This window comes from Trachypithecus francoisi, unplaced genomic scaffold, assembly GCF_009764315.1.
Source record: "Trachypithecus francoisi isolate TF-2019V2 unplaced genomic scaffold, Tfra_2.0 Lachesis_group18, whole genome shotgun sequence".
NCBI classification, from domain to species: Eukaryota; Metazoa; Chordata; class Mammalia; order Primates; family Cercopithecidae; genus Trachypithecus; species Trachypithecus francoisi.
Window position 1 is genome coordinate 4,646,568 of NW_022681463.1, and position 26,269 is coordinate 4,672,836.

At 48.9% G+C, this 26,269-nt stretch overlaps 1 protein-coding gene across 10 annotated transcripts in view; it reads left to right on the top strand.

Moving 5' to 3' along the window:
- Positions 1-26,269, top strand: part of CARS2 (cysteinyl-tRNA synthetase 2, mitochondrial) — a 66,517-nt gene that overhangs the window by 37,397 nt on the left and 2,851 nt on the right. For 5 of the 10 annotated variants that reach the window (XM_033177253.1, XM_033177252.1, XM_033177251.1 and 2 more), the window contains 6 exons: positions 6,278-6,411; positions 9,438-9,505; positions 19,272-19,338; positions 23,069-23,207; positions 24,130-24,253; positions 25,716-25,814. In XM_033177253.1, the coding sequence (XP_033033144.1) occupies positions 6,278-6,411; positions 9,438-9,505; positions 19,272-19,338; positions 23,069-23,207; positions 24,130-24,253; positions 25,716-25,814 (631 nt within the window). Of the gene's footprint in view, positions 1-5,244; positions 5,321-6,277; positions 6,412-9,437; positions 9,506-19,271; positions 19,339-23,068; positions 23,208-24,129; positions 24,254-25,715; positions 25,957-26,269 lie in introns of all 10 variants that reach the window. The other 5 variants (XM_033177254.1, XM_033177257.1, XM_033177255.1 and 2 more) reach the window with 2 other exon arrangements.

Sequence of the window (26,269 nt, forward strand, 5' to 3'; positions counted from 1 at the left end):
TTTGACTTCCTCTTTTCCTAATTGAATACCGTTTATTTCTTTCTCCTGCCTGATTGCCCTGGCCAGAATTTCCAACACTATGTTGAATAGGAGTGGTGAGAAAGGGCATCCCTGTCTTGTGCCAGTTTTCAAATGGAATGCTTCTAGTTTTTGCCCATTCAGTATGATTTTGGCTGTGGGTTTGTCATAAATAGCTCTTACTATTTTGAGATACGTTCTGTCAATACCTAGTTTATTGAGAGTTTTTAGCATGAAGGGCTGCTGAATTTTGTCAAAGGCCTTTTCTGCATCTATTGAGATAATCATGTGGTTTTTGTCTTTGGTTCTGTTTATGTGATGGATTACGTTTATTGATTTGCATGAGTTGAACCAGCCTTGCATTCCAGGGATGAAGCCCACTTGATCATGGTGGATAAGCTTTTTGATGTGCTGCTGGATCCGGTTTGCCAGTATTTTATTGATTTTTGCATTGATGTTCATCAGGAATATTGGTCTAAAATTCTCCTTTTTAATTGTGTCTCTGCCAGGTTTGAGATCAGGATGATGCTGGCCTCATAAAATATGTTAGCGAGGATTCCCTCGTTTTCTGTTGATTGGAATAGTTTCAGAAGGAATGGTACCCAGCTCCTCTCTGTACGTCTGGTAGAATTTGGCTGTGAATCCGTCTGGTCCTGGTGTTTTTTTGGTTGGTTGGCTATTATTGCCTCAACTTCAGAGCCTGTTATTGGTCTATTCAGGGATTCAGCTTCTTCCTGGTTTAGTCTTGGAAGGGTGTATGTGCCCAGGAATTTATCCATTTCTTCTAGGTTTTCTAGTTTATTTGCGTAGAGCTGTTTATAGTATTCTTTGATGGTAGTTTGTATTTCTGTGGGGTTGGTGGTGACATCCGCTTTATCATTTTTTATTGCGTCTATTTGATTCTTCTCTTGTCTTCTTTATTAGTCTTGCTAGCAGTCTATCAATTTTGTTGAGCTTTTCAAAAAACCAGCTCCTGGATTCATTGATTTTTTTGGAGGGTTTTTTGTGTCTCTATCTCCTTCAGTTCTGCTCTGATCTTAGTTATTTCTTGCCTTCTGCTAGCTTTTGAATGTGTTTGCTCTTGCTTCTCTAGTTCTTTTAATTGTGATGTTAGGGTGTCAATTTTAGATCTTTCCTGCTTTCTCTTGTGGGCATTTAGTGCTATAAATTTCCCTCTACACACTGCTTTAAATGTGTCCCAGAGATTCTGGTATGTTGTGCCTTTGTTCTCATTGGTTTCAAAGAACATCTTTATTTCTGTCTTCATTTCGTTATGTACCCAGTAGTGATGTTGTTAAGTTTCCAAGTAGTTGAATGATTTTGAGTGAGTTTCTTAATCCTGAGTTCTAGTTTGATTGCACTGTCGTCTAAGAGACAGCTTGTTGTAATTTCTGTTCTTTTACATTTGCTGAGGAGTGCTTTACTTCCAACTATGTGGCCAATTTTGGAATAAGTGCGATGTGGTGATGAAAAGAATGTATATTCTGTTGATTTAGGGTGGAGATTTCTGTAGATGTCTATTAGGTCTGCTTGCTGCAGAGCTGAGTTCAATTCCTGGATATCCTTGTTAACTTTCTGTCTTGTTGATCTGTCTAATGTTGACAGTGGGGTGTTAAAGTCTCCCATTATTATTGTGTGGAAGTCTAAGTCTCTTTGTAGGTCTCTAAGGACTTGCTTTATGAATCTGGGTGCTCCTGTATTGGGTGCATATATATTTAGGATAGTTAGCTCTTCTTGTTGAATTGATCCCTTTACCATTATGTAATGGCTTTCTTTGTCTCTTTTGATCTTTGTTGGTTTAAAGTCTGTTTTATCAGAGACTAGGTTTGCAACCCCTGCTTTTTTTTTGTTTTCCATTTGCTTGGTAGATCTTCCTCCATCCCTTTATTTTGAGCCTATGTGTGTCTCTGCACGTGAGATGGGTCTCCTGAATACAGCACACTGATGGGTCTTGACTCTTTATCCAATTGGCCAGTCTGTGTCTTTTAATTGAAGCATTTAGCTCATTTACATTTAAGGTTAATATTGTTATGTGTGAATTTGATCCTGTCATTATGATGTTAGCTGGTTATTTTGCTCATTAGTTGATACAGTTTCTTCCTAGTAACGATGGTCTTTACAATTTGGCATATTTTTGCAGTGGCTGGTACTGGTTTTTCCTTTCCATGTTCAGTGCTTCCTTCAGGAGCTCTTGTAAGGCAGGCCTGGTGGTGACAAAATCTCTCAGCATTTGCTTGTCTGTAAAGGATTTTATTTTTCCTTCACTTATGAAGCTTAGTTTGGCGGGATATGAAATTCTGGGTTGAAAATTCTTTTCTTTAAGAATGTTGAATATTGGCCCCCACCCTCTTCTGGCTTGTAGAATTTCTGCCGAGAGCTCTGCTGTTAGTCTGATGGGCTTCCCTTTGTGTGTAACCCGACCTTTCTCTCTGGCTGCCCTTAACATTTTTTCCTTAATTTCAACTTTGGTGAATCTGACAGTTATGTGTCTTGGAGTTGCTCTTCTCGAGGAGTATCTCTGTGGCGTTCTCTGTATTTCCTGATTGTGAATGTTGGCCTGCCTTGCTAGATTGGGGAAGGTCTCCTGGGTAATATCCTGAAGAGTGTTTTCCAGCTTAGTTCCATTCTCCCCGTCACTTTCAGGTACACCAATCAGATGTAGATTAGGTCTTTTCACATAGTCCCATATTTCTTGGAGGCTTTGTTCATTTCTTTTTACTCTTTCCTGTCAACTTCTCTTCTTGCTTCATTTCATTCATTTGATCTTCAATCACTGATACCCTTTCTTCCACTTGATCAAATTGGCTACTGAAGCTTGTGCATGCATCATGTAGGTCTCATGCCATGGTTTTCAGCTCCATCAGGAGCTGAAATTTAAGGTCTTCTCTATGCTGTTTATTCTAGTTAGCCGTTCATCTGATCTTTTTTCAAGGTTTTTATCTTCTTTGCAATAGGTTCAAACATCGTCCTTTTGCTCGGAGAAGTTTGTTAATTACCAATCATCTGAACACTTCTTCTCTCAACTCGTCAAAGTCATTCTCCATCTAGCTTTGTTCCATTGCTGGCGAGAAGCTGCATTCCTTTTGAGGAGAAGAGGTGCTCTGATTTTTAAAATTTTCAGCTTTTCTGCTCTGTTTTCTCCCCATGTTTGTGGTTTTATCTGTCTTTGGTCTTTGATGATGATGTACAGATGGGATTTTGGTATGGATGTCCTTTGTGTTTGTTAGTTTTACCTAACAGTCAGGACCCTCAACTGCAGGTCTGTTGGAGTTTTCTGGAGGTCCACTCCAGACCCTGTTTGCCTGGGTATCACCAGCAGGGGCTGCAGAGCAGCAAATATTGCAGAACAGCAGATGTTGCTGCCTGATCATTCCACTGGAAGCTTTGTCTCAGAGGGGCACCTGGCTATATGAGGTGTCAGTTGGTCTGTAATGGGAGGTGTCTCCCAGTTAGGCTACTCGGGGGTCAGGGACCCACTTGAGGGGGCAGTCTGTCCATTCTCAGATCTCAAACTCCATGCTGGGAGAACCACTGCTCTCTTCAAAGCTGTCAGGCAGGAACGTTTAAGTCTGCAGAAGTTTCTGTTGCCTTTTGTTGAGCTATGCCCTGCCTCCAGAGGTGGAGTCTACAGAGGCATGCAGGCCTCCTTGAGCTGCTGTGGGTTCCACCCAGTTTGAGCTTCCTGGCTGCTTTGTTTACCTACTCAAGCCTCAGCAATGGCAGACGCTGAGCCTCCCCCAGCCTCACTGCTGCCTTGCAGTCAGACTGCTGTGCTAGCAGTGAGCGAGGCTCCATGTTCATGGGACCCTCCAAGCTAGGCGTGGGATATAATTTCCTGGTGTGCCGTTTGCTAAGACCATTAGAAAAGCGCAGTATTAGGGTGGGAGTATCCCGATTTTCCAAGTACCATCTGTCATGGCTTCCCTTGGGTAGGAAAGGGAATTCCCTGACCCCCTGTGCTTCCTAGGTGAAGCAATGCCCCACCCTGCTTCAGCTCACACTCCGTGGACTGCACCCACTGTCCAGCAAGCCCCAGTGAGATGAACCTGGTACCTCAGTTGGAAATGCAGAAATCACCCTTTTTCTGCATTGCTCACGCTGGGAGCTGTAGACTGGAGCTGTTCCTATTTGGCCATCTTGGAAACAACACTAGAAACGGGGTTTAAAAAAAAATCACTGTTAACTCATGGATTTTAGTATACTTGATAGCAAATATTTATTTTAATGAACAGTTTTTAAAAAACTTACAAATACAGGAAAGGATGATTAAGGTAAACATTTTAAGCTATATCAAAGATTTTCAGATGGACAAATCCAGTCACCCCGAAACCTGTGGGCATCCTATCGGGGATGTCTTTCCTGGCTGAGTGTAGAGGGGGTTGGGTGGGGATAATTATCTCCCATGAGAGTACTTTGCTCCATTCATGGACTCCCAGCCTACTTGAGTGAGTATTCAGCCCTGAGTAGGGTCACCCCATTCCACCAGGAGGGAAGCCTTGTCCCCCACGACCTGCCTGTCTAGATTTTGGCGGGTCTTCTTCAAGACCCAGAAAGAGATTCCCTTTGCTGCTAAGCCCCACCACTTGCACTGTGGTTATGCGGCTCATCTGGAAATGCTTCCGTCATTCCTCAGACCTCAAGCTCTGTTGTTAGTAGGAAGCATGGGCCTGACTTTTGATTAAAAAAAATTAAAAATGTCCAGTCACCAGTCACACCTTAACTACTTCTGTGTGTTTATGAATACTTAATAGCAGACCATGGCATATAAACTGGGTTGTAGATTCATTTTTTAGATTCAAATAATTTCTCTAAAGCAGGTAGAAAACATTTAGTGAGTTTGACATGTAATGTTACTGTGAAATACCTTATTTTTGTAGAAAGATTAAATAATGAAGAGACCATTGTTGTTCCTTCTGAGCCTTCTCTGATTTTAAAATAGGTGTTAATGTAGATATCAGGAGCGAGACTAACATCGTGGCCCCATCGTTCAGCTTGTGAAACATTCACGTCGTCGTGTTGGCTTCAGATCTTCGTGAGGGAGAATTGCCCATGCAGATACAAATGAGGCCCCTCCCATCTCCTCCCCAGTCCTGGTCCCACGGTCTCCTTCCCAGCATTTGAACTGCAGGGAATGTTAGAGTTACCCTGAGATGACCCATTGCTAAGATGTAAAACTCTTAGAACGTCTCGCTACGATGTGTGTTTCTGTGATGCCCGTTTCCTCAGGCTTGAGACCTGCGTGTGCAGTCCTTCCCCGAGCACAGGGAGCCAGACCAGTGGGAGCAGGAAGGACCTCCACGAGGTGCTGGCACCTTAGAAACTTCTATATCTGTCATTTTAAGAAACTCCACCGGCCTGCTGCATCGCCATGCTTCTGCAGCTGGTCCAGGGACAGAGCTTCGACTGGGCTGGCCCAGCCTCGTTTCCCCCATCAACCCCATTAATTTTAGTGTGTGGGTTTGCAAAAATGCGGATTTTGTGGATGCCTAGCACAGTGCTGTAGGAGAAATGGCAACATGTTTTGCTTTGAACTCTCTTACCTTGTTATTCCTGTGACTGTTAGTTACATGTGCAAAAGCCAGATGAAACATTGTCATGATTTTATAGTTCCATCTCTTATTAAAGTTGGAAAATCACTAAACTCTACCTGTTGAAAGTAAGTAAAGGTAGGCCAGGTGCCGTGGCTCACGCCTCTAATCCCAACACTTTGGGAGGCCGAGGTGGGCAGGTCATGAGGTCAGGAGATCGAGACCACAGTGAAAACCCATCTCTACTAAAAATACAAAAAATTAGCCGGGCACAGTGGCGGGCTCCTGTAGTCCCAGCTACTAGGGAGGCTGAGGCAAGAGAATGGCATGAACCCGGGAGGCGGAGCTTGCAGTGAGCCAAGATCACACCACTGCACTCCAGCCTGGGCAACAGAGCGAGACTCCGTCTCAAAAATAAATAAATAAAGTAAGTAAAGGTAATTTTTGGAGTTAAAAAAAATAGATAAAGAAAGCAAAGAAAGAAAAGAAAAGAACGAACCTGGAGCCAAAAGAATGTCCCTTTACTAGGATGAAAAGTCATGAATTATGGGTTTGTGATGACAGGATTTCAGTTTTCATTTGAATCAGTTAAATTATCATGCAAATTGATTTTAAAATTGAGATTCATTTATTCATTGAATTAAAAAGGCTGGAAGGAGTGAATAGTTGAGGTTAGAAGAAAATATGAGGCTTGATTGAATGAATTCACTACTTTGTACTGTTTCTTGCAGTATGGTATTTGGAAGTCAACTGGATATCCATTCAGGTGGGATAGATTTAGCTTTTCCACATCATGAAAACGAAATTGCACAGTGTGAAGTCTTTCATCAGTGCGAGCAGTGGGGAAATTATTTTCTGCATTCTGGTAAGTACTAACTTCAGATTTAATTTGTTCTGTTTCAATTCTGGCAGTTCTGTCTTTGTCGGCGGAACAGCTACATTTGGAAATACATAATGGATCAGCTAATAGGTCAAGAAATGGATTTGCCTCTTAAATTATTTTTGAGTTTCAATCATTTGGACATGAAATTCCTTGGATTGCAGCAATGATTATACCGTTTTGGAACTGACTAGAATATGGAAAATGTTTGGCCATGCTGTTCTATGTATGTTTCTTTCAAGTAAAACTATTAGGAAGGAACTTCAAGTAGTACAATGTAATGATAATTATGAACACTCCTTTCTGAAGCTGTAATATTCTCACTAGACATCCCTGCCATCTTCTAAAAACACTGCCCTTTCTTCCACTGTTCAAACCCCTCATTGATGAACCCCAGCTGTTTGCTCTCAGAAGTGGATGCTACACCGTGAGTTAAGCAACACCTCGAACCCAGCAGTTTTGGAATTCACCTGGATGCACTGGAAGAGTCATATTTCCAAGTTTACAGGGCCAGAATTAGCTAGTCTTACTACCTTTTGGGAATGGCCAGCTAAGGTATTTGAGACGAAGAAATATAAAGAGTGTTTGGTAGTGATAGGATTTGGAGACGCAAACTTCGACATCTAAAATACAGAAAATTAACAAATACTAGTTTTTGAGATCCTTGAAGGGAAATTAGGATGTCACAGTAAGGTGACATTAAATGCAGAAGTGCTCCGGTTTTCTGGTCCGCAGCAGGGTTCACTTGGGTTTCTTCATGAAAGTAAATAGATGAGGCTGATTGCCCCAAAGTCACTTCCTCAGTGACTTCGTTCAGGGCTCAGTTCAGCACCCCCTGAACTGTCTGAGGAGCTGGCGTTGCTCCCTCCACAGGCGCGTTTCTGTCTGCAGATTTATCCTCTTCAGTAGGTCGGGGTTTGTTATTGACACCACGACCTGTCATGAGTCCTTCCGCGAGCGTGGAGCTGGGGGCAGAAAGGGCAGCCTTAGCTGTGTGACGCTTGGCTCTGTCAGGTAATGAGGAGGGTCGGGGGTCTAGAAACGGAGGTCGTGTTCACCTTCTGATGTGGGAATGGGAAAGCATTTGTTGTTGTTGTTGTTGTTGTTGTTGTTGAGACAGTCTCGCTCCATCCCCCAGGCTGGGAGTGCAGTGGCACTATCTGAGCTCACCGCAACCTCTGCCTCCCGGGTTCAAGCAATTCTTCTGCCTCCGCTATCCTAGTAGCTGGGACTACAGGTGCATACCACCACACCCGGCTAATTTTTGTATTTTTAGTAGAAGCGGGGTTTCACCATGTTGGCCAGGCTGGTCTCAAACCCCTGACCTCAAGTGATCCACCACCTCTGCCTCCCAAAGTGCTGGGATTATAGGCGTGAGCCACTGCACCCCATGGGAAAGTTTTGTTGCTATTTTTCCAGTGATTTTTTTTTTTTTTACCACCTGTTAAGATACCAGGAATCTTTTTCATACTAGTTTGGCCCCAAACAAAACATCAGTGTCTCCTGACACAGGAGAAGTTACCCCTGTTCTCCTGTACCTAGTGGATGGAAGAGCTACGTGAGCAGACACTATCCCAGCCTGTTAGGGCTGCTATAGCCAAATACTAAAAGCGGGCATCTTATGAACAACAGCAATGAATTCCTCCCAGTTCTGCTGGCTGGAAGTCCTGCGTCAGCGCACGGGCAGATTCGGTGTCCCGGAAGGGCCTGCTTCCCTTCCATAGATGGCCGTCAGCTCTCCAGGGGCCTCTGTTGTAAGAGCACTGATTCCATTCACACTGGCTCTGCCCCCTGTGACCATATCGCCTCCCACAGGCCCTGCCTTCAGTTACCATCACCTGAGGGCTGAGGATTTAGACAGGAATTTGGGAGGACATAAACATTCAGGCCTTAGCAAATGTGTTTCATTTTCCAAATATCATCAGTTTTAGTGTAATCACGTTATATAGAATTACATATTCAAAGTTATATATGTTTTTTGGAAATCACAATCTAATCAGTTTGTTTGTTTGTTTGTTTGTTTTTGAGGCAGAGTGTTGCTCTGTGGCCCAGGCTGGAGTGCAGTGGCATGAACTTAGCTCACTGTAGGCCCAACCTCCTGGGCTTAAGCAATCGTCCCACCTCAGCCTCCTGAGTTGCTGGGATGTTGGGACTGCAGGTGTGTCCCATCACGCCCAGCTAATTTTTAATTTTTTGTAGAGTCCCGGTGTTGCTGTGTTGCCCAGACTGGTCTCCAAACTCCTGGGCTCAAGCGGTCCTTCTGCCTTAGGCTCCCAAAGGGCTGGGATTACGGGTGTGAGCCACCATGTCCGGCCTGGAGCACTGCTATTTGAAGTTGTGTCAGAAAAAGAGGAACAGTCTTTTGTTAGAAACAGAAAGCACTTCTCTTGGAGATAAGCCTTGTAAAGCTACAGGCCAGGGAGAATTTCAGGGTCAGATTTAGGAGTTCCTTAAATGGGTTTGGTTTTCCTCCTGTCTTTCACACATGGGGGATGAAATAGTACCCGTGTCATCAAAGTCTGTGAAAACAACTGCACAGAACCTCTGATTCCTCCCACTCAGAGACCCACAAGCACCACTCTGGTTTTGGACAACGGTCAACAAGCTTCACCGCCAAGTGCTTGATTTGCCAAATGAGACCTTTGTCTTTTCTTCGGATGCTGTCTGTTAAATCAGTATCTCTGAATTACAGGAAAGGGGAAAATAGATGAAATACTGCTGTCGGCACCACGGTTGCTGGTTCTTGTTTAGCTTCTGCGTCAGCTGGGACACCCCTGCGATCCGCCCTTGGTGTGGGGCTGAGTGTCCCTGAACCATGGAACAAGGGCAGGTCGTGTCTTCCCAGAAGGCCCAGCACCGCTGAAGATTTGGGGGCAGGTTTATACCAACATACACCGGTCTGCACATTGGATACGTGCAGGTTCCCCTTCGTTTCCCGGGAAGCCATGTGTCCCTGAGGCCAGAGAGTCTCCTCACCCAGCTCAGACTGAATGCTTTTGTTTTTGTTTCAGGGCATTTGCACGTGAAAGGCAAAGAAGAAAAAATGTCCAAATCATTAAAAAACTACATTACTATTAAGGTAATGTGCTTTTTGTACAGTATCTCTGAGGTGCTGATAGCTTGTGGAACCCATCTCAGAGGCTTCTGTGTCATGTGAGAACCACAGAAACCCATTCCCAGTGCCCTCTGGCCCCTTTCCTAGGACGAGACCTGCCTCACCTCCCTCCCACGCTAAGTGGCTCTCTGCCTAATCGCTCTCAACTGTGCGCCTCCTGCAGGTTTCCGCAGTCTCTTGGTGGAGCTTACCTTTCTCTTTCCGGGTTTCAAGGCCGGCACCTTCTTCCTTGTCTTTTCCTTTTATAATGGTTGTCTCTCCCTTGGTGCATCTGCTAACTTCTTCTCTCCCTCATCCACTGCCTCCTCTTAGTGTGGCTTTGGGATTTGTTTGGGTTTTGCTGTTTGCCTTTAATAGTCTCAGAGCTGGCTGGATCCTTAACCAACCTGAAAAATGTCATCGTGCTGTGGTGCTGACACATGCAATGGGAATTTCCGTGTGAATGGAAAACAGGCGCATGCTCGGAGGGCTCTGGCTGACATAGTTTGAGCTCCTCCTTTGTCTTCTGGCCTGTCTTTAAAGCCAGATTTAATTTAATTGCAAAATAAATGGAGAAGAATAGTATCCAGATCTCACCACCTAAATAGCAAACCAGTGAAAGCTGTACCCGTCAGATTTAGGATAAACCAACAGGGACTGCTCCTCACAAAATAATTTGTATATAGTTTCCTTAAGTAGACTTTTTCCATTTTATCCTGGGCAAAATTTCAAACCTATAGAAAAGTTGAAAGAGGCCGGGTGCGGTGGCTCAAGCCTGTAATCCCAGCACTTTGGGAGGCTGAGACGGGCGGATCACGAGGTCAGGAGATCGAGACCATCCTGGCTAACACGGTGAAACCCCGTCTCTACTAAAAATATAAAAACTAGGCGGGCGAGGTGGCGGGCGCCTATAGTCCCAGCTACTGGGGAGGCTGAGGCAGGAGAATGGCGTAAACCCGGGAGGCGGAGCTTGCAGTGAGCTGAGATCCGGCCACTGCACTCCAGCCTGGGCGACAGAGCGAGACTCCGTCTCAAAAAAAAAAAAGAAAAAGAAAAGTTGAAAGAAACGTCACTATGGCTCCACCCAGATTCAGTAGTTGTGATTATTTTGCTGTATTTGCTGTGTAGGATCTTTTTCCCCTACCCAGCTTAGATTCTCTCACCAGGGCGCCTAAATTAATTAGTAAATTAGACTGGCCAAATACAGATCATCAAGAGAAGAGAAATGTATTAGCGCGTATATGGCACACGTAGAGGTGGAGCATGGCAGTTGCATGACGCAGAGAGGGGTCGGAGCCCAGCCACAGAGTTGCATGACGCAAAGGGGGTCCCAACCCGGCCACGGGGTTACATGACGCAGAGTGGGGTCTGAGCCTGGCCACGGGGTTGCATGACTCAGAGTGGGGTCGGAGCCCGGCCACGGGGTTGCATGTCGCAAAGGGGGTCCCAACCCGGCCACGGGGTTACATGACACAGAGTGGAGTCGGAGCCAGGCCATGGGGTTGCATGACGCAGAGTGGGGTCGGAGCCGGGCCACGCCACGGGGTTGCATGACACAAAGAGGAGTTGGAGCCCGGCCACGGGGTTGCATGATGCAGAGGGGGTCCCAACCCGGCCACCGGGTTACATGACATAGAGTGGGGTCGGAGCCCGGCCACGGGGTTGCATGATGCAGGGAGGTGGGAGCACGGCCATGGGTTTGCATGACGCAGACGGGGTCCCAACCCAGCCACAGGGTTACATTACGCAGAGTGGGGTCGGAGCCCGGCCACAGGGCTGCATAATGCAGAGGGGGTGGGAGCCTGGCCATGGGGATGCATGGTGCAGAGGGAGTCAGAGCCCAGCCACTGCAGGGACCTTGCTTTATTGAGCTTCACTTTACCACACTTCGCAGATGCCATGTCTTTACAGATTGAAGGTTTGTGGCAGCCCTGCACCAAGCAAGTCTGTTGGCAAGATTTTGCCAACAGCATGTTCTCACTTCGTTTCTGTGTGTCATATTTGGGTAATTCTTGTAGTGTTTCAAAGTTTCTCATTATTAAATCTGTTATGGTGATCTGTGATCAGTGATCTCTGATGTTAATGTTGTAATTGTTTTAGGGCTCCATGAACCACACCCATGGAACTTAGTATGTGTTGTGCGTGTTCTGACTGCTCCACCAACTGTCCGTTTCCTTAAATCTGCCCCTCCTTGAGCTCCCCTGAGACACAAGGTTCATGTGTTGCATTTGTATGTTGTGTCTTTTTAGTTTTTTTTTTTTAATGTGGTTAAAGAAACCATGTAGCATAAAAGTTACTGTCTTAACCATTGAGTTCAGTAGTGTTCATATATTCACATTGTTATGCAACAGATCTCTAGAATTTTTTCATCTTGTAAAACTAAAACTGTGGACTCATTGAACAACTTCCCATTTCCCCTTTCCCCAGGCCTTGGCAACAACCCTTCTACTTTCTGTCTCCATGATTTTGGCTGCTCTAGATCTCATGTAAGTGGAATCATATAGTAATTGTCCTTTTGTGACTGGCTTATTTCACTTAGCATGGTGTTCTCAAGATTTACCTATGTTTATATTCCATGTCAAAATTTCCTTCCTTTAGGCTGAATTATATTTCATTGTTCTTTCTAGGTTTCTAATCTAATCTACAGCAGTATCTACTTTTGTTTTCCCTGTGGTGTTGACTTTTTGAAGAGATTGGGCCACTTATCTTGTTGAACATCCCACATTTTGGATTTGTCTGTTTCGTTGTGGTGTCATTTAGCTTGTTCTTCTATCTCCTGTAGTTCCTTTCACTGGAAGTGAGGGTTAAAGGGTCAGTTTGACCCAGGTAGAAGCTTTTTGGCAGGAATACCTTGTAGTTGATGCTGTGAACTCATAGTGCGTTGCCTGGGGGCTGCAAGGTCAGGTTGTCCTATGATTCATGATGGTGAGTTTTACCATTTGTTAAGGAATGACTACCAGATCCCTCTACTGCAGAGTTTATTTTCTTCTTATGAATATTAAGCATCTGAGCAGTGGCATGCTGTGTGGTATTTTGTACCCTAATAAGCTTTCACCGTATGGTTTTAGAGGCTTCACTTTGATCATGTATTTCATTGGTTATTGCAAAGTCATGGCTGTCCAATTGTTCCCTCTTTTACATTTATTGGTTGGCATTCCTCTTAAAGAAAAGGGTTTTGTCTTTCTTTTTGTAGTAGACAGAGTCAATGATTTATATTTATTTAGTGTATTGTCAATTCAGTCGTTATCTTTTTGGTGTTGAAATCATCCTGGATTTAGCCAGGCAGGGTTCTTCTGATTGGCTCTGGCCCCCCAGGGACAGGCCCCTTGGCCTCTCCTGTGCCCTCCTGCACCTGCCTGCCTTTTGCTTTCCTACCCAGACCTGCTGTTTCTCCAAGCAGCCTCCTTGCCTTTGAGGGGAAATGGGATTTTGAAGGCAAGATTTGGGCACTGTGATGTTGATCGCTACCGGAGTGACACAGCATCTAGGCTTTGTCAGGGGTCAGAGCTAGGGGAGAGGAAGATAAACCTGTACATACAAACTAGATTCATTATTTGGGTTACTTTTGATATATCCAAATAAAATTTAATATCACAGGGCTTTTTAGTTTTAGCTCTTTATTTTTCTCTCTTACAGTAAACATCTAAGAGCATATCAACTTTTTGTTTTATCTTAAAATACACACAAAATAAATTTTAAAACTTAATACCAATATTACTGTTAAAAGTAAAACTATTGAGTAAAACTTAAGGCTTCTTTTTATTTCTTTTTAAACTAATAGCTTTATTGAAACACAACACACATACTATATAAGTCACCCTTTTAAATTGTGCTGCTTAGTGGTTTGTAGGATATTCACAGCTGTGAAACCATCACCACTAAGAACGTTTTTATCACCTCAAAAGAAATGCCACAGCCGTGGGCTGTCACTTTTCACTCCCACCTCCTCCCAGCCCCTGACAACTTTCTGTTTCTGTGATTTGCCTATTCTGGACTTAAATTTCTTTTTCTTGTAGACTGCATCCCACTAAAGCTCTGTGGTCTGAACATGTACTCACAGCGTGTAATGATCTCCTTTCATTAACACAAGAGGTTCACTTGTTCTGTTTGTTTCTGGTGTGATGGTCTCTCTCTTCCCCTTTCCAATTTACTTTTTGCTTTGTTTTGTATTTTTTTGAGAGAGAGTGTTGCTCTGTCACCCAGGCTATAGTGCATTAGCGTGATCTCAACTCACTGCAACCTCCGCCTCCCAGGTTCAAGCGATTCTCGTGCCTCAGCCTCCCAAGTAGCTGGGATTACAGGCCCACACCACCACACCCAGCTAATTTTTGTATTTTTAGTAGAGATGGGGTTTCACTATGTTGGCCAGGCTGGTCTTGAACTCCTGACCTCAGGTCCACCTGCCTCGGCCTCCCAAAGTGCCGGGATTACAGGTGTGAGTCACTGCATCCGGCCCCAATTTACTTTTCTTTGTCATATCTGTGAAGCATTTGCAGGGTTCAGCATTAACACTAAAGAGAGCATGGAGAAGGCCGGCCTGGAGCCTGCCTGCACCCATTCCCTCCCCAGCAGCCACAGTTGTGTTCTCTGTTTTGGATTCACCTTCCTGTGTTCCATTATACGTGATAGGCCAATACGCATAAACCTTTCTCCTCTCATTCATGAGGCAGTGTCGTATGCGTGCTGCCTTTTCCCTAACAATTTGAGATTTTAATTTGATTATAGACGTGATGGGTTTACTTGCAGAAAGTTTGGAAACTGCAGACAAGACAGAGAAGCAAACAGTAGAAAAATTCAAAGGTACTAAGTAAGGAAAGCGGGCCTCCTGCCCGACCACGTTCACTGTTGCCCGGCTTCTCTCCTGAAGCAGCGGTTGGTTTTTGCGGAGCAGGTGTGTGTTCACACATCTCCCTATAGCTGTGCTGCTCATTTTCTCTTCACACACAGCGGTGTAGTTTTGCGCTTGCTTGATTAATCTCTTGACCTCAGTCGGTTTTCTACCATGTGGAGTTGGTTCATTCTTTTGAATGGCTGAGTAGTCCAGTGTGTGGGTGCAGCTTAATTTAAAGAATCCCCTACTAATGGTCATTTAAATCCCACTGCATTTTCCACTAGGGTATGTGCATTTTAAGTTTTCTTTTTTTTTTTTTTTTTTTTTTTTGAGACGGAGTCTCGCAGTCGCCCAGGCTGGAGTGCAGTGGCCGGATCTCAGCTCACTGCAAGCTCCGCCTCCCGGGTTTACGCCATTCTCCTGCCTCAGCCTCCCGAGTAGCTGGGATTACAGGCGCCTGCCAACTCGCCTGGCTAGTTTTTTCTATTTTTTAGTAGAGACGGGGTTTCGCCGTGTTAGCCAGGATGGTCTCGATCTCCTGACCTCGCGATCCACCTGTCTCGGCCTCCCAAAGTGCTGGGATTACAGGCTTGAGCCACCGCGCCCGGCCAACATTTTAAGTTTTCACAGACATTGCCATGCCTCCATTATTTTTAATATAGCAGCCACTTAGTGGCTCGTGGCAGTGAGGCACCATGATTGTATTTCCCTGTTGTTGGACTTGTTTGTGAGACCTGTACTCTGCAGGCTGCAGTGCTGCGGTGAATATCCTTTAGCTAAATATCTATGCACATCTAATGATTAGTGACTTGAGAAAAGTGCCTTGAGGTAGAAATCACACATCAGAAGATACAGGCACATTCAGAATGTTTGGACACAGCCCCTGGTGATTTTATCGAGTGTCATTTACATTCCCACTGGCAGTAGATGAAAATACCTGTTTCCCAGGTCTCTCCAGCATCAAATTAGAATTGTAATCAGATTACCTTTTTTCTTTTTCTTTTTCTTTTTCTTTTTTTTTGAGAGAGGGTTTCACTGTCACCCAGGCACCTGGTGCAGTCCCAGCTCACTGCAACCTGAAACTTGTGGCCTCCAGCAAACCTCTCACTTCAGCCTCCCGAGGAGCTGGGACCACAAGCGTGCACTACCGCACCTGCTAATTTTGTATTTTTTGTAGAGACAAAGTCTCACTGTGTTGCCCAGACTGGTCTCAAACTCCTGGGTTCAGGCAATCCTCCTGCCTTAGCTTCACAAAGTACTGGGATTACAGGGGTGACCCACGGCACCTGGCCCATTTTTCTTGTTAATTTGTGAAGAACGACAACTGGATTTTATATTTCCATGCCTTTGTCTATTTGCTGTGTTGATTTGTCTATGTGTATTTACTGATGATTTTTCTTTTATCTTTTTGGTAGCTCGCACCTACCCTCAACCCATAATTCCTTGGGGATGTTAAGTTATTGCCCTATATCTGAAAAATACATGCCACATTCCTGGTTTCTAGCGTAAGACCCTTTTCCTGCCGGGCCTCTTTGTCTTGGAGATAGACCGTTAGAGTAGCCTGCATGGAAACCCAGTGCTTTCTGCGTAATCGAGGCCACGGTCCACATAGAAGGAGCTCAACCCTGGAGCTCAGATGATGGTTTAAAACCTGCTTTCTAGTTACTGTACCTCTCAAAGCAAGCTAGGGCCTAGCCCAGTAGAGAGGCTCTGGCGCCCACTTCTGCCCAGGGGCTCCAGGGGTGTGTGCAGCGCTGGCATCATACAGAGTCCCTCGGCAGCTGGCAGCTGGCATGTGCACCCAGTGGGCTCCCTGTGAGTGTGCATCCTGTTACCTCGTGAGCTCACTGGGGCTCACATGGCTTGTTATCATCCCCATCTAAAGGCCGATCCGGTCCTCTGGCCTGGGCTCTGGGAGTTTGCTTACCTCCTGGAGAGTTCCAGCACGAGCTTACACTGCCGTAGCCACATTTTGCCTCTCAGGTAGCCGTGGCAGGTTGCACGGTGGAACCAGAGTAGTGCAGAAACTTGCTGATGTCAGCCGGCACAGAGCAGGAACATGCTAAAAAATTAATGTCCATGAGCACCCACAGTATTCAAGAGTTTTCACATCATTGGCAGAATACTGTGTAATGAAGAAGTTATAATATGTTTCCCCTTTCTGTATTGTTAGGAAACAGTCCATAGAAACTCAATGCTCTAGAAAGATTAGATTCCAGATTTCTATTAGAACTACTATAGCTCGCTGCAGTAGCTCCCGCCCCGCCAAGAGCGGGGAAGATAAGCCTTTAATGTTACATAGCTCGTTACAGTAGCACCTGTCTCCCAAGAGCGGGAAGATAAGCCTTTAATGTTGTTGGGGTTTCAAAGAACTATTAGATTTGTGAAAGCACACTGAGGCTAATGCTGCATGTGTTTCCATTCTGAATGAGAGGACAACCCCTTTGAAAGAAAGCCAGGTGAAATCCTCTTTGGAATGATGTAGAGAGCACGGAGCCTGCATGTGGCGTGGTGTTCCCACACCGAAGCGCGGAGACCTAAACAGGGCGCAGCCTGAACTGAAACCAGCAGGACGCGGCTGTGGGTGTTAACTGAAACCACCACATCTTGGGTTAGGGAGGGTCTCAAGTGAGCCTGCGAGTTGCCAATTACAGGACCCAGGAATAATACTGCTTTTTTCACAGGTTGGGAAGAAGCACCCAGGAGATGGACAGACAGAAATTGAATTCCAGTGTGATTACTGATGAATTACTGTTGGGTTGGACAGGGGCTCTTCATACACACACGCGTGTGCGTGCACAAACACACGCACACACACACACCCCTGCCCCCTCCCCACCCCGGGCCCCTGTGGCTGCCTGGTGAAGTCTGTGGACCCAGCCTTACAATTTGCTTTAAATACATGAAATAAAATACATAGGATCCCAAAGGCTGTCGGTGATACTGAAGTAGAGGAGCACGTGCTCTGCTTGACTCAGTGGTTAGCTCAGCGTGGGTGGGGTCTGATTGCTGCCGTCCTCTCGTGATTTGTGGTGTGTGATGTCATCCCTGAGGGGTCACCTTGATGGCTGTGGTCGCCGCGCCAGGCTTTGTGCTTCCCGATGTTTGCTGCCTGCACTGACCATCGAAAGAAATGCCCATTTTAGTGCAAAGCCGGCAGAAATAAACACATAACTGTTTAACCATCCCAATTCACAAATCTCCCCGTCCTCCCACCTTCTCTCTGTGGGCCCCTAGGAGGTCTGTGGACCCAGGTTGAGCACCCCTGTGTTAGGGGCTTGGCCCAGCAGCTTTCTCAGGATGCCACCCCTCATGAGAATGCCTCTCACTGCCTCAGGCACAGGCAGACTGGGGTTGGGCTGTGAGGTGGGGACTGACCTCCTTCCTGGTGGAAAGCCGACCAGATCCGCTCAGTCCTCTGAAGGGAATGAGGCCCGGAGGCAGGTGGAGCAGTGTCCTCCTTCCAGCTCAGCAGCCCAGGGAGTCCCCTCCTTCCTACCGGGTGGGCGAGGCCGCGGCAGCCTGCCACAGGGACAGCCCCTTCTACCCCAAGATGCTCTTCAGTTGCATTTGTTTTGCTATCAGTAGGGTTGTTGAGCAGCATGGCCTTAGGCCAGTCTTTTATGCCTTATGAAATACCATGTGTTGAGATACAGTATTTTGAGCTGGACTCTGCCGTCTCCAGCTCACTCTCCCCGGCAGCTCTGTGCTCCCGCGACACCCTGCGGATGAAGTGGGTATCCGAGCTCTGGTGAGCGGGTGCAGACTGCAGGCTGGTGTCAGCCCCTGTGCTGTGGACTTGTGTTGCTGCCCATCAGCCTAGAGATGAGGGGATCAGGTTTACCTGAGGGAGACGGAAACGCAGTCCTCACTCCAGCAAGGCCAGGGACAGCTTCCTGCACAGAGGACAGGCATGGGGTGAGCCAGTTCTGTCTTCTGAGGTGGTGGCAGGAAAGGGGGCTTTGGTCAGAGCTGGCAGCATGTGCTGCTGATCCAGGCAGGGAGCCACTCGGGCTCCCGTTGGAGCGTGTCCCTCGCCAGGGGTGCAGCCAGAGCTCAGCTTGCTTTCTTGGGGCCACACTGGAAGCCCAAGCTGGGCAGAGTCCTCTTCCTTCTCTCCCCCACCCTGAGTCTCGTCTCATCTCATCTTTTGAAAGTAGCTGCCAGAGCTGAGCCCTGAGCACCCCACAGGAGGCTTTGCTGAGTGCTGTGCTACTTTTGCAGAGCCGCTAATGACCTCTCCTAAGCTTCCTCATGCAGAAAGCTCCACTTCTTTCTGAACAGACGTTTTCTAAATGATCTATAGGACAATCCTGGTTGGGTTCTCAGTTTTACTTACATTTAATCAGAGGCAGGGCGGTTTAGTCTTCAAGAGACAGACTTAGCACATGCTTTAAACTCAGTGTTTACGAGAACTGTGCCACCAAAGAGGATGAGTGACGCTGTCGCCCCTTGGCTGGACTGAGCCGGAGGTCAGCTGGGTCTGACGTTAACCGCAAGCTTCTGGGGGCCTGCAGGCAGCCAGAGCTGGTGTGCCTCCCACCGCCTACCTGGTCTCTTCCTGAGCACAGCATCCCTCCATGCTGTCTGTCCCATGTCCCTGCCGTGTAGAAAGAGAGCCCAGGCTGAGCACAGGACACGCTCCTCCCGGAGCCTGCGCAGGTGGGGAATTTCAGGCAAACCGGCTTTCTTCTCTTGCTCTTTCCACAAATACTGAGATCGAACATGGAAAGTTCAGTGAGGAAGGAAATCACCAGGAAACAGGTGGTAATTGTGAGTCTGGAGGGCTCATTTTCATCAAGATTCCTGATTTCTTGATACGTAGAGATAACTCACGTAATTGTAGTAAATAACATATTCTCTGAACAGTGCAAAGCATAAAAGCAAAGCCTCGTGACTGCCTGTCTCTTGCTTTACCAGGACTTTCTGAAGACCTTTTCCCCTGACGTCTTCCGGTTCTTCTGCCTGCGGAGCAGCTACCGCTCAGGTGAGCCGGGCGCACGTGGGGTAGACTCCTCCCCAGCTCGGAGACAGTCATTGCGACAGGACTGAGAACAGCCAAATGCAGGCCAGAGAATAAGCAGAACCTTGTGAGTGCAGCTGCTGGGGCCTTAAGGTTCAGGCTGAGGGTGAACCCAGAGGACGAGGGATCCCAGCGCTGGTCCAGGCTCGGCCCGCAGTGGATATGGGCTTCCTCGTTAAGCTCGAGTCCTCTCCACTCCTTCTCCGTGGTCTGGACAAGTCGTGAAGCCACAGCACCTCGGCTTCCTGCTCTGTGAACTGGGAGATTGGAAGGGGCCAGCCTGGCACGGCCCCTGAACACGGGAGCCCTCCAACGTGCCCCTGCCTGTCCCGCCCAGGACAGCGCTTCCCCGAACAGTGTGGAGCAGAGCCAGGTCTCCTGGATGGCGATGACAGTTCCTCCCATGCTGCACGATTTTCTTGCTGCCCCAGGCGAGGCTTTTGGCCAGGAGTTGTCTAGCACTGGCCTGGCATGGTGGCTCATGTGGCATGGTGGCTCCCAGGACTTTGGGAAGCCAAGGCTGGCAGAGGTTTTGAGTTCAGGAGTTTGAGACCCGCCTGGGCAACATAGTGAGATCTCGTCTCTACAAAAAATACAAAAGGCCTGGCGCGATGGCTCATGCCTCTAATCTCAACACTTTGGGAGGCTGAGGCAGGTGGATCACTTGAGGTCAGGAGTTCAAGACCAGTTTGGCCAACATGGTAAAACCCTATTTCTACTAAAAATACAAAAATTAGCCAGGCATGGCGATGTGTGCCTATAATTCCAGCTACTCAGGAGGATGAGGCAAGAGAATTGCTTGAACCTGGGAGGCAGAGCTGCAGTGAGCCATGATCATGCCACTGCACTCTAGTCTGGGCGGCTGAGCAAGACTCCATCTGAAAAAAATACAAAAAATTGGCTTGGTGGCAGGCATCTGTAATCTCAGCTATTTGGGAGGCTGAGGCAGGAGAATCACTTGAACCCAGGAGGTGGAGGTTACAGTGAGCCGAGAAAGCACCACTGCACTCCAGCCTGGGTGACAGAGCAAGACCCTGTCTCAAAAAAAAAAAAAGTTGTTATCCAGAGCTGCATCCCTGGTGGCAGGTGAGGGCTGGGGACAGTGGCACTACCTGCCTGGCTTGACCACCTAACTGGCAGTAAGGTCCCAGTGTATGGCTAGTGCTGCAGGAGCAGGGCCGGTGTCCTCTGGAGATGGTGACAGTTCCTTGCTGATGAGCGAGGGTTGCTGCCCTTCTGGCCTCTGGTGTCCCCTCTGCTCCGTTGACACTGGCGTGTCCCTGGGCCGCTGCTGTTGCCACGCCACCTCGCTCTCCCGCTTCTTGTCCCTCCTACATAGCACTCTTGCTCCCAATTGATGATTTCACCTTTTTAATGAAGACGATGGGAGTGGGGACATGCAGCCGAAACATAGTGGATTCTCATTCCCCCATGGGGTGAGTCTATCTGGCCAGATAGATTTTATCTTCATGTCACACACAAAGCTTTGGTAGGTTTTGGTGATCCCCTGGGCTGGTCCCATCCATCTCCCTCCCCTGTGCTGTGCCTGCAGTATCTCACCTGGGCCACGGCCTGGCACAGGCTCCACCTGGCCTGCGGCTCTGTCACCTTGAGTGGGGCACACAGACACCTGCACCTTTGATCACCGAAAGGCTACCTTGGGCCATGTCTTTATCCTGGCTTTGACACCATGTTGGCTTTCTACTGCAAGTTCAGGTTTTCTGAGATGTGATCTGAACCTGTCCCCTGGGTGGAACTGCAGTGCATCAGCCTAGGGGACCTGCACTCACAGGCACGCGGGCCTGAGACAGAAGTGTCACCAGCCTCGTGCTCACCTGGCCTTGTGCAGCATCTATGTGTGGTGTGCGCTTACATACAATGAACACAGCCCAACCATACCGTGCGAGGAAGAGTCGGGAGGTGAATGGGCTGGAGAAACTCTTTCTGCCTGGCTCCGTGTTGCTGGAAACAGGCAGAGGCGGTGGGGATGAATCCCGTGTGCAAGTGCAGAGCTCTCTCCCCGGCTCGTGCTTGTTCCCTTGTGGCTGGGGGCTGTGGTCCTTTCAAAGCTGTTCCCCGTGGATCCCTTCCCAGGGGCTCTTTGCCCTCGGAGGCCCCTGCCCCCTTCTTCTTACAGATTGTGGCAGGATTGGGGCAGCGCCTTGCAGGACTGTCCTAATCGTGTATAGTTCTATTTGAGCCTTGAATATGAAGTTTGGTCTGAAAAGAAGCTTTCTCAAGCCTGGGCAGCTCTTTCAGGAACACATTCCCAGTGGGAATTTCGGGTGGGATTCAGGAGGCACTGATCTGCTGGTGAGGGATTTCTAGAAACACAAGGTTAGCAGGACGTGGATCCCCACGGTGGACACGACGCCCCCTCGAGGTCAGAGGTGGCCATGAGGAGCTGGGCCGTCACTTGCTGTCTGAGCTTCCCCCCACCAGTGGTGTGGGAGTTCAGGATCTTCCCAGACATGCTTTCTTCACCTTTGGGAAGATGGAGGGTGACAGTGGCGGCATTCCCGTGCCGTCTGTGCTGTGCTGACACTTTGGAGAAGCGTCTCCCATCTGTAGAGCAGAATCCATGTTGGAGGAGTGCAGCTGTCCTTGACTTTGAGGCAGAGGGCGTCTCCATGCTGGACATCTGTCTGCCCCTCCCCATCTGGATGCCTCATCTTGCTGTGTCATTAATGGTAATCTTATTCTAACAGCCTCCCATGCATTTTAAATTTTGTCAGATCGCTTTGTGGGTTTCTGGCTTTTTCTCTTCTGTCAAGCTATTCAAAGCAAAAACTGAAAGTGAATTTGGAAAAAAAGGAAAAATGTTAAGTGAGATCTTAGCCCTGGGGGAGATTTTCACGGTGTTGCTTCCAGCTTGAAGCCGTGTCTGACTTTGGAATTCTCGTTTTGAAATCGGGACTTGTAGACATGTTGGGATGTAATTTTCGGCATATGTGTCCAGATAGGCTCTTTTTACTCCTGTGGTTTTCAAAGAGCTTTTTGAAGCAGCGCTCCTCAAAAGCATGGACTGTGGCCTCAGACAGTCTGGGAAGCAGAGTAGGCACAGAAACGAGAAGAAGGTTTTAGAAATGTGGCTGGTTCTGCTGATACCCAAGGATGTGTGATCACTGTGAAGCGATTCATTCCTGTTGTGTCTTACCCATCAGAATGCAGTAGACGAGAAACCACCAGAAGTGAACAGATGTAAACAGAAACACTGGCCCCGCATCCAGGTGGCCTAAGCAACACCCACAGACTCGAAAGCTGGGTCTGGGGACTGCTCCTCCCTCCCACTTTGGGCGGTCCCATCACACACGGGCACTTTCCCTGGGGGCGCCTTCCCTCGAGGTGCCTCTGACCCCAGGGTGGGGCTCCCTCTTTCCAGAGCCAGCTGTTGATCCGCACCTCCATCCATCCGTCAGTGGAAATGCGCCTCTCAGCTGGAAGCACTGGGAGCGTTTCTCCACTGCCACCTTGTTCTCCTAGGGCGGGTGACACTGAGCTGGGACAGACCCTGTGGTCTGTGTCCAGTGGGCCTAGGGACTCGCGGTCACTGGAGGGCAGTGAGGGCCGCATGTCCCGCTCTCCGTGTGGTCCCCGGGTGGCAGTGCCCTCAGAGAACACTGTGATTCTGCTGGACGAGGGCAGGGGCACAGCATGGTGGGCACCGCCTCAGGGACCATCTCATCCTCCTCAGCCATCGACTACAGCGACAGCGCCATGCTCCAAGCCCAGCAGCTGCTCCTGGGGCTGGGCTCTTTCCTGGAGGACGCACGTGCCTACATGAAGGGGCAGCTGGCCTGCGGCTCTGTCAGAGAAGTGATGCTGTGGGAGAGGTAAGAAAGAGACCCGCCCAGCACCCGGTGTGGTGCCCTCCTGCGGCCTGCTAGGCGCTGCTGGTGGGCTCCTGAAGGGGAAGAGCGGCCCCCAGGAGACAGGGCGCCGGACAGGAGGTTTATGGTCAGGGACTTTGCAGAGAGGCCCCAGGAGACTGGTTGCTGGGCAGGAGGTACAGGGTCAGGGGCTCCTGAGACAGGAGAGGCCCCAGGGAGACGGGGTACTAGGCAGGAAGTGTGCCTGGGGCCCTTGGGCTCTGAGCCTCCTGCTGAGTGGCTTTGGGCTTGGATTCCCTGTGCGAGGAGCAGAGCTGCTCATCCCTCCCGGTCCTGACCGTGAGGAGCCAAAAGCTGTAAAACACACAGGCCTGGGCCCACAGCATCGCCTCCACTCCCCACCCATGGGTGTCCTGGGCAGTGCTGCACATTCATCCCGGTGTGCAGAGTCTTCCAGATGGTCTTGGTGACAACCCACCCCTGCTGCTTCAGCAGGGCAGGCTGCCAGTGGCCACGGGAGGCTAAGATCCAGGAGCCCTGGGCCGGGTCTCCCCAGCCTGTCTTTGTGAGTGGTCGGCCGTGCCGTCTATCCCCCACCGAGTCTTCCCTGCCACTCCCCGCAATGTCTATTGATTTTTAAAACCATCATGAAAATGCCCACGTGTATCTTGTGTGTTAAAATACAAGTGTCACAGGTGACCTCTGCTCTGGGACTTTTTCTTGGGGTAGGTAACATGACACTTTGCAGTTGATGTTACGTAATTAAGTTTCTGCTACTCAGGAACTCCCAAGTCTGGGAATATGTCCTAGAGAGAGTCCCCAAATTAGAGCCCCCAGCGTCCCTCCCTGGGGAAGGACTGGCATGGGGCCTCCTGGGGAGCGTGGAGCTCCCTCTGCCGCGACTGTTTCTCTCCTCTTCCCTCAGGCTTGCCAGCACCAAGAGGGCCGTGAAGGAGGCCTTGGCAGATGACTTTGACACACCCAGGGTAGTTGATGCCATCCTGGGCCTTGCGCACCACGGGAACAGACAGCTCAGGGCGGCCTCAAAGGTAGCTCAACGAGCAGGTGACCTTGTGGTCGCGCTGCCAGGGGCATGGGTCGGGTCCTCTGGTGGGTTTTTGTCATGTTGGCTGGGTGGGCTCTCTGCTGATTTCGCCTCCCGCAGCTTCTGTGGAGGAACTCGTGGAACCTGAGTCTGCCGCTGACACACAGGATGGCACCCAGCTTGGAGCTTGACCCTCCCAGGCCTCAGGGCCACCTGGAGAACAAGCTCTCGGGAGCCCCTGAAGCTAAGAAATTATGTGTGCGTGATCCTCAGGGGACACATTTCATGTCCCCACTGCATCCACGGCACTTTCCCAGAGAGCTTTTGTGGGGAACTTGTAAAGGAAAGACCCATTTACCCCAATGCACTGTTACGCAGTCTGCACCCTAGTGTGACGACCACACCAAGCACCCAGGGGTCTGAGCCTGGACCTGTGAGTCACTGAAAGAATTTGGGGGGGGTGGGACAAAGACCGTGGAGGCGGCGGCAGGCTTCGGTTCCTGCACTTCTGAGGGTTTCCCCTGCCAGGCTCTGGGAGGCGCACGTCAGGAGCCCTGTGACCTTTCATGACCTGGGAAGCCAGGCCATTCGTGCCTCTCCTATCTCTGGAAACACCTGAGAGTTCTGGCCATGTCCTCTGTGAGCTGAGCATCTCTGTGGAGGTCTCCATCCCTGGCTGCGTGCAGTGTTGGGTTTCAGAGCATCAGCAGGTGGGGCAGGGTGCCATGTGCCTGTACCAGGTGCCTTTGGTCCAAATACTGCAGACGTGTAGGGCTCACCTCTGAGGGGAGCGGGCATTTGAGTCACAGCTGGGTGCAGGAACCGGCTGCCCCACACTGAAGGCAGCCAGGCCAGGCTGGGGCAGGTCCAGCAGCCAGGCTGCTCCTGCACGGGAGCTCCTCCCCCTCAGCCCGTCCGCCCGCACACTGCCGGCACTGCCAGGCTGGCCCAGGGCTGGGGGAACAGGGGCCTCTTGTGGCAAGGGGTGGGGACAAGTAAAGAGGTTGGTGCCTGCGCTTTTCCTTCCCAACCCTTGCAATTTTGGGGCACCTGCGAACCAAAGCTAGTGTCACACAGGAGTCTCCGTGCTTGGTGACTGACGTGAGCCACGTGCCATGATTTCCTTGTTTTCTGAGAAACCCAGCCCAGTGCCCACTCAGCCTCCACCTACCATGCGCCACCTGCCGTACTCCACGGTCATGCTTTACCTGCAAAGCCTGATGGGCTAGTCACCACCCATATGACTGGTGGGTAGACTGAGGCACAAGAGATTCCTCATGCACCTATAGTTGTATGGTCTGCAGTGAGGTAGCCGATGCCAGAGCTGTGTCCTCCCTCCATAGAAGCCAGGAGAAAGGCCAGACTGAAGTGACCTGCTGAGGCCTTTGTCTTTTGATATTGAACTCCATTTGCCCACTGCCATCAAGACTGCTTTTAAGGGGCTCCCGCGGCATGGTCTCTTACAGGAACCTGCAGTGCCGAGAAGTCCTGCGGTGTTTGGTGCCATCATCTCTTACTTTGAACAGTTTTTTGAAACCGTTGGAATTTCTCTGGCCAATCAACAGGTAGGTCGTATTATTTTAAATGCTTAATTCTGGAATTTTCTCCATTTTTGTCCTAAAAGGGTAAAGGGACAATAACCTTTACCCTTTTAACTTGGAATAGATCATGATGATGCCGCACTAATTTATTTACCTGTTTAAAAACATGTTGGCCGGGCGCGGTGGCTCAAGCCTGTAATCCCAGCACTTTGGGAGGCCGAGACGGGCGGATCACGAGGTCAGGAGATCGAGACCATCCTGGCTAATACGGTGAAACCCCGTCTCTACTAAAAAAAAAAATACAAAAAACTAGCCGGGCGAGGTGGCGGGCGCCTGTAGTCCCAGCTACTCGGGAGGCTGAGGCAGGAGAATGGCGGGAACTCGGGAGGCGGAGCTTGCAGTGAGCTGAGATCCGGCCACTGCACTCCAGCCCGGGCGACAGAGCGAGACTCCGTCTCAAAAAATAAAAATAAAAATAA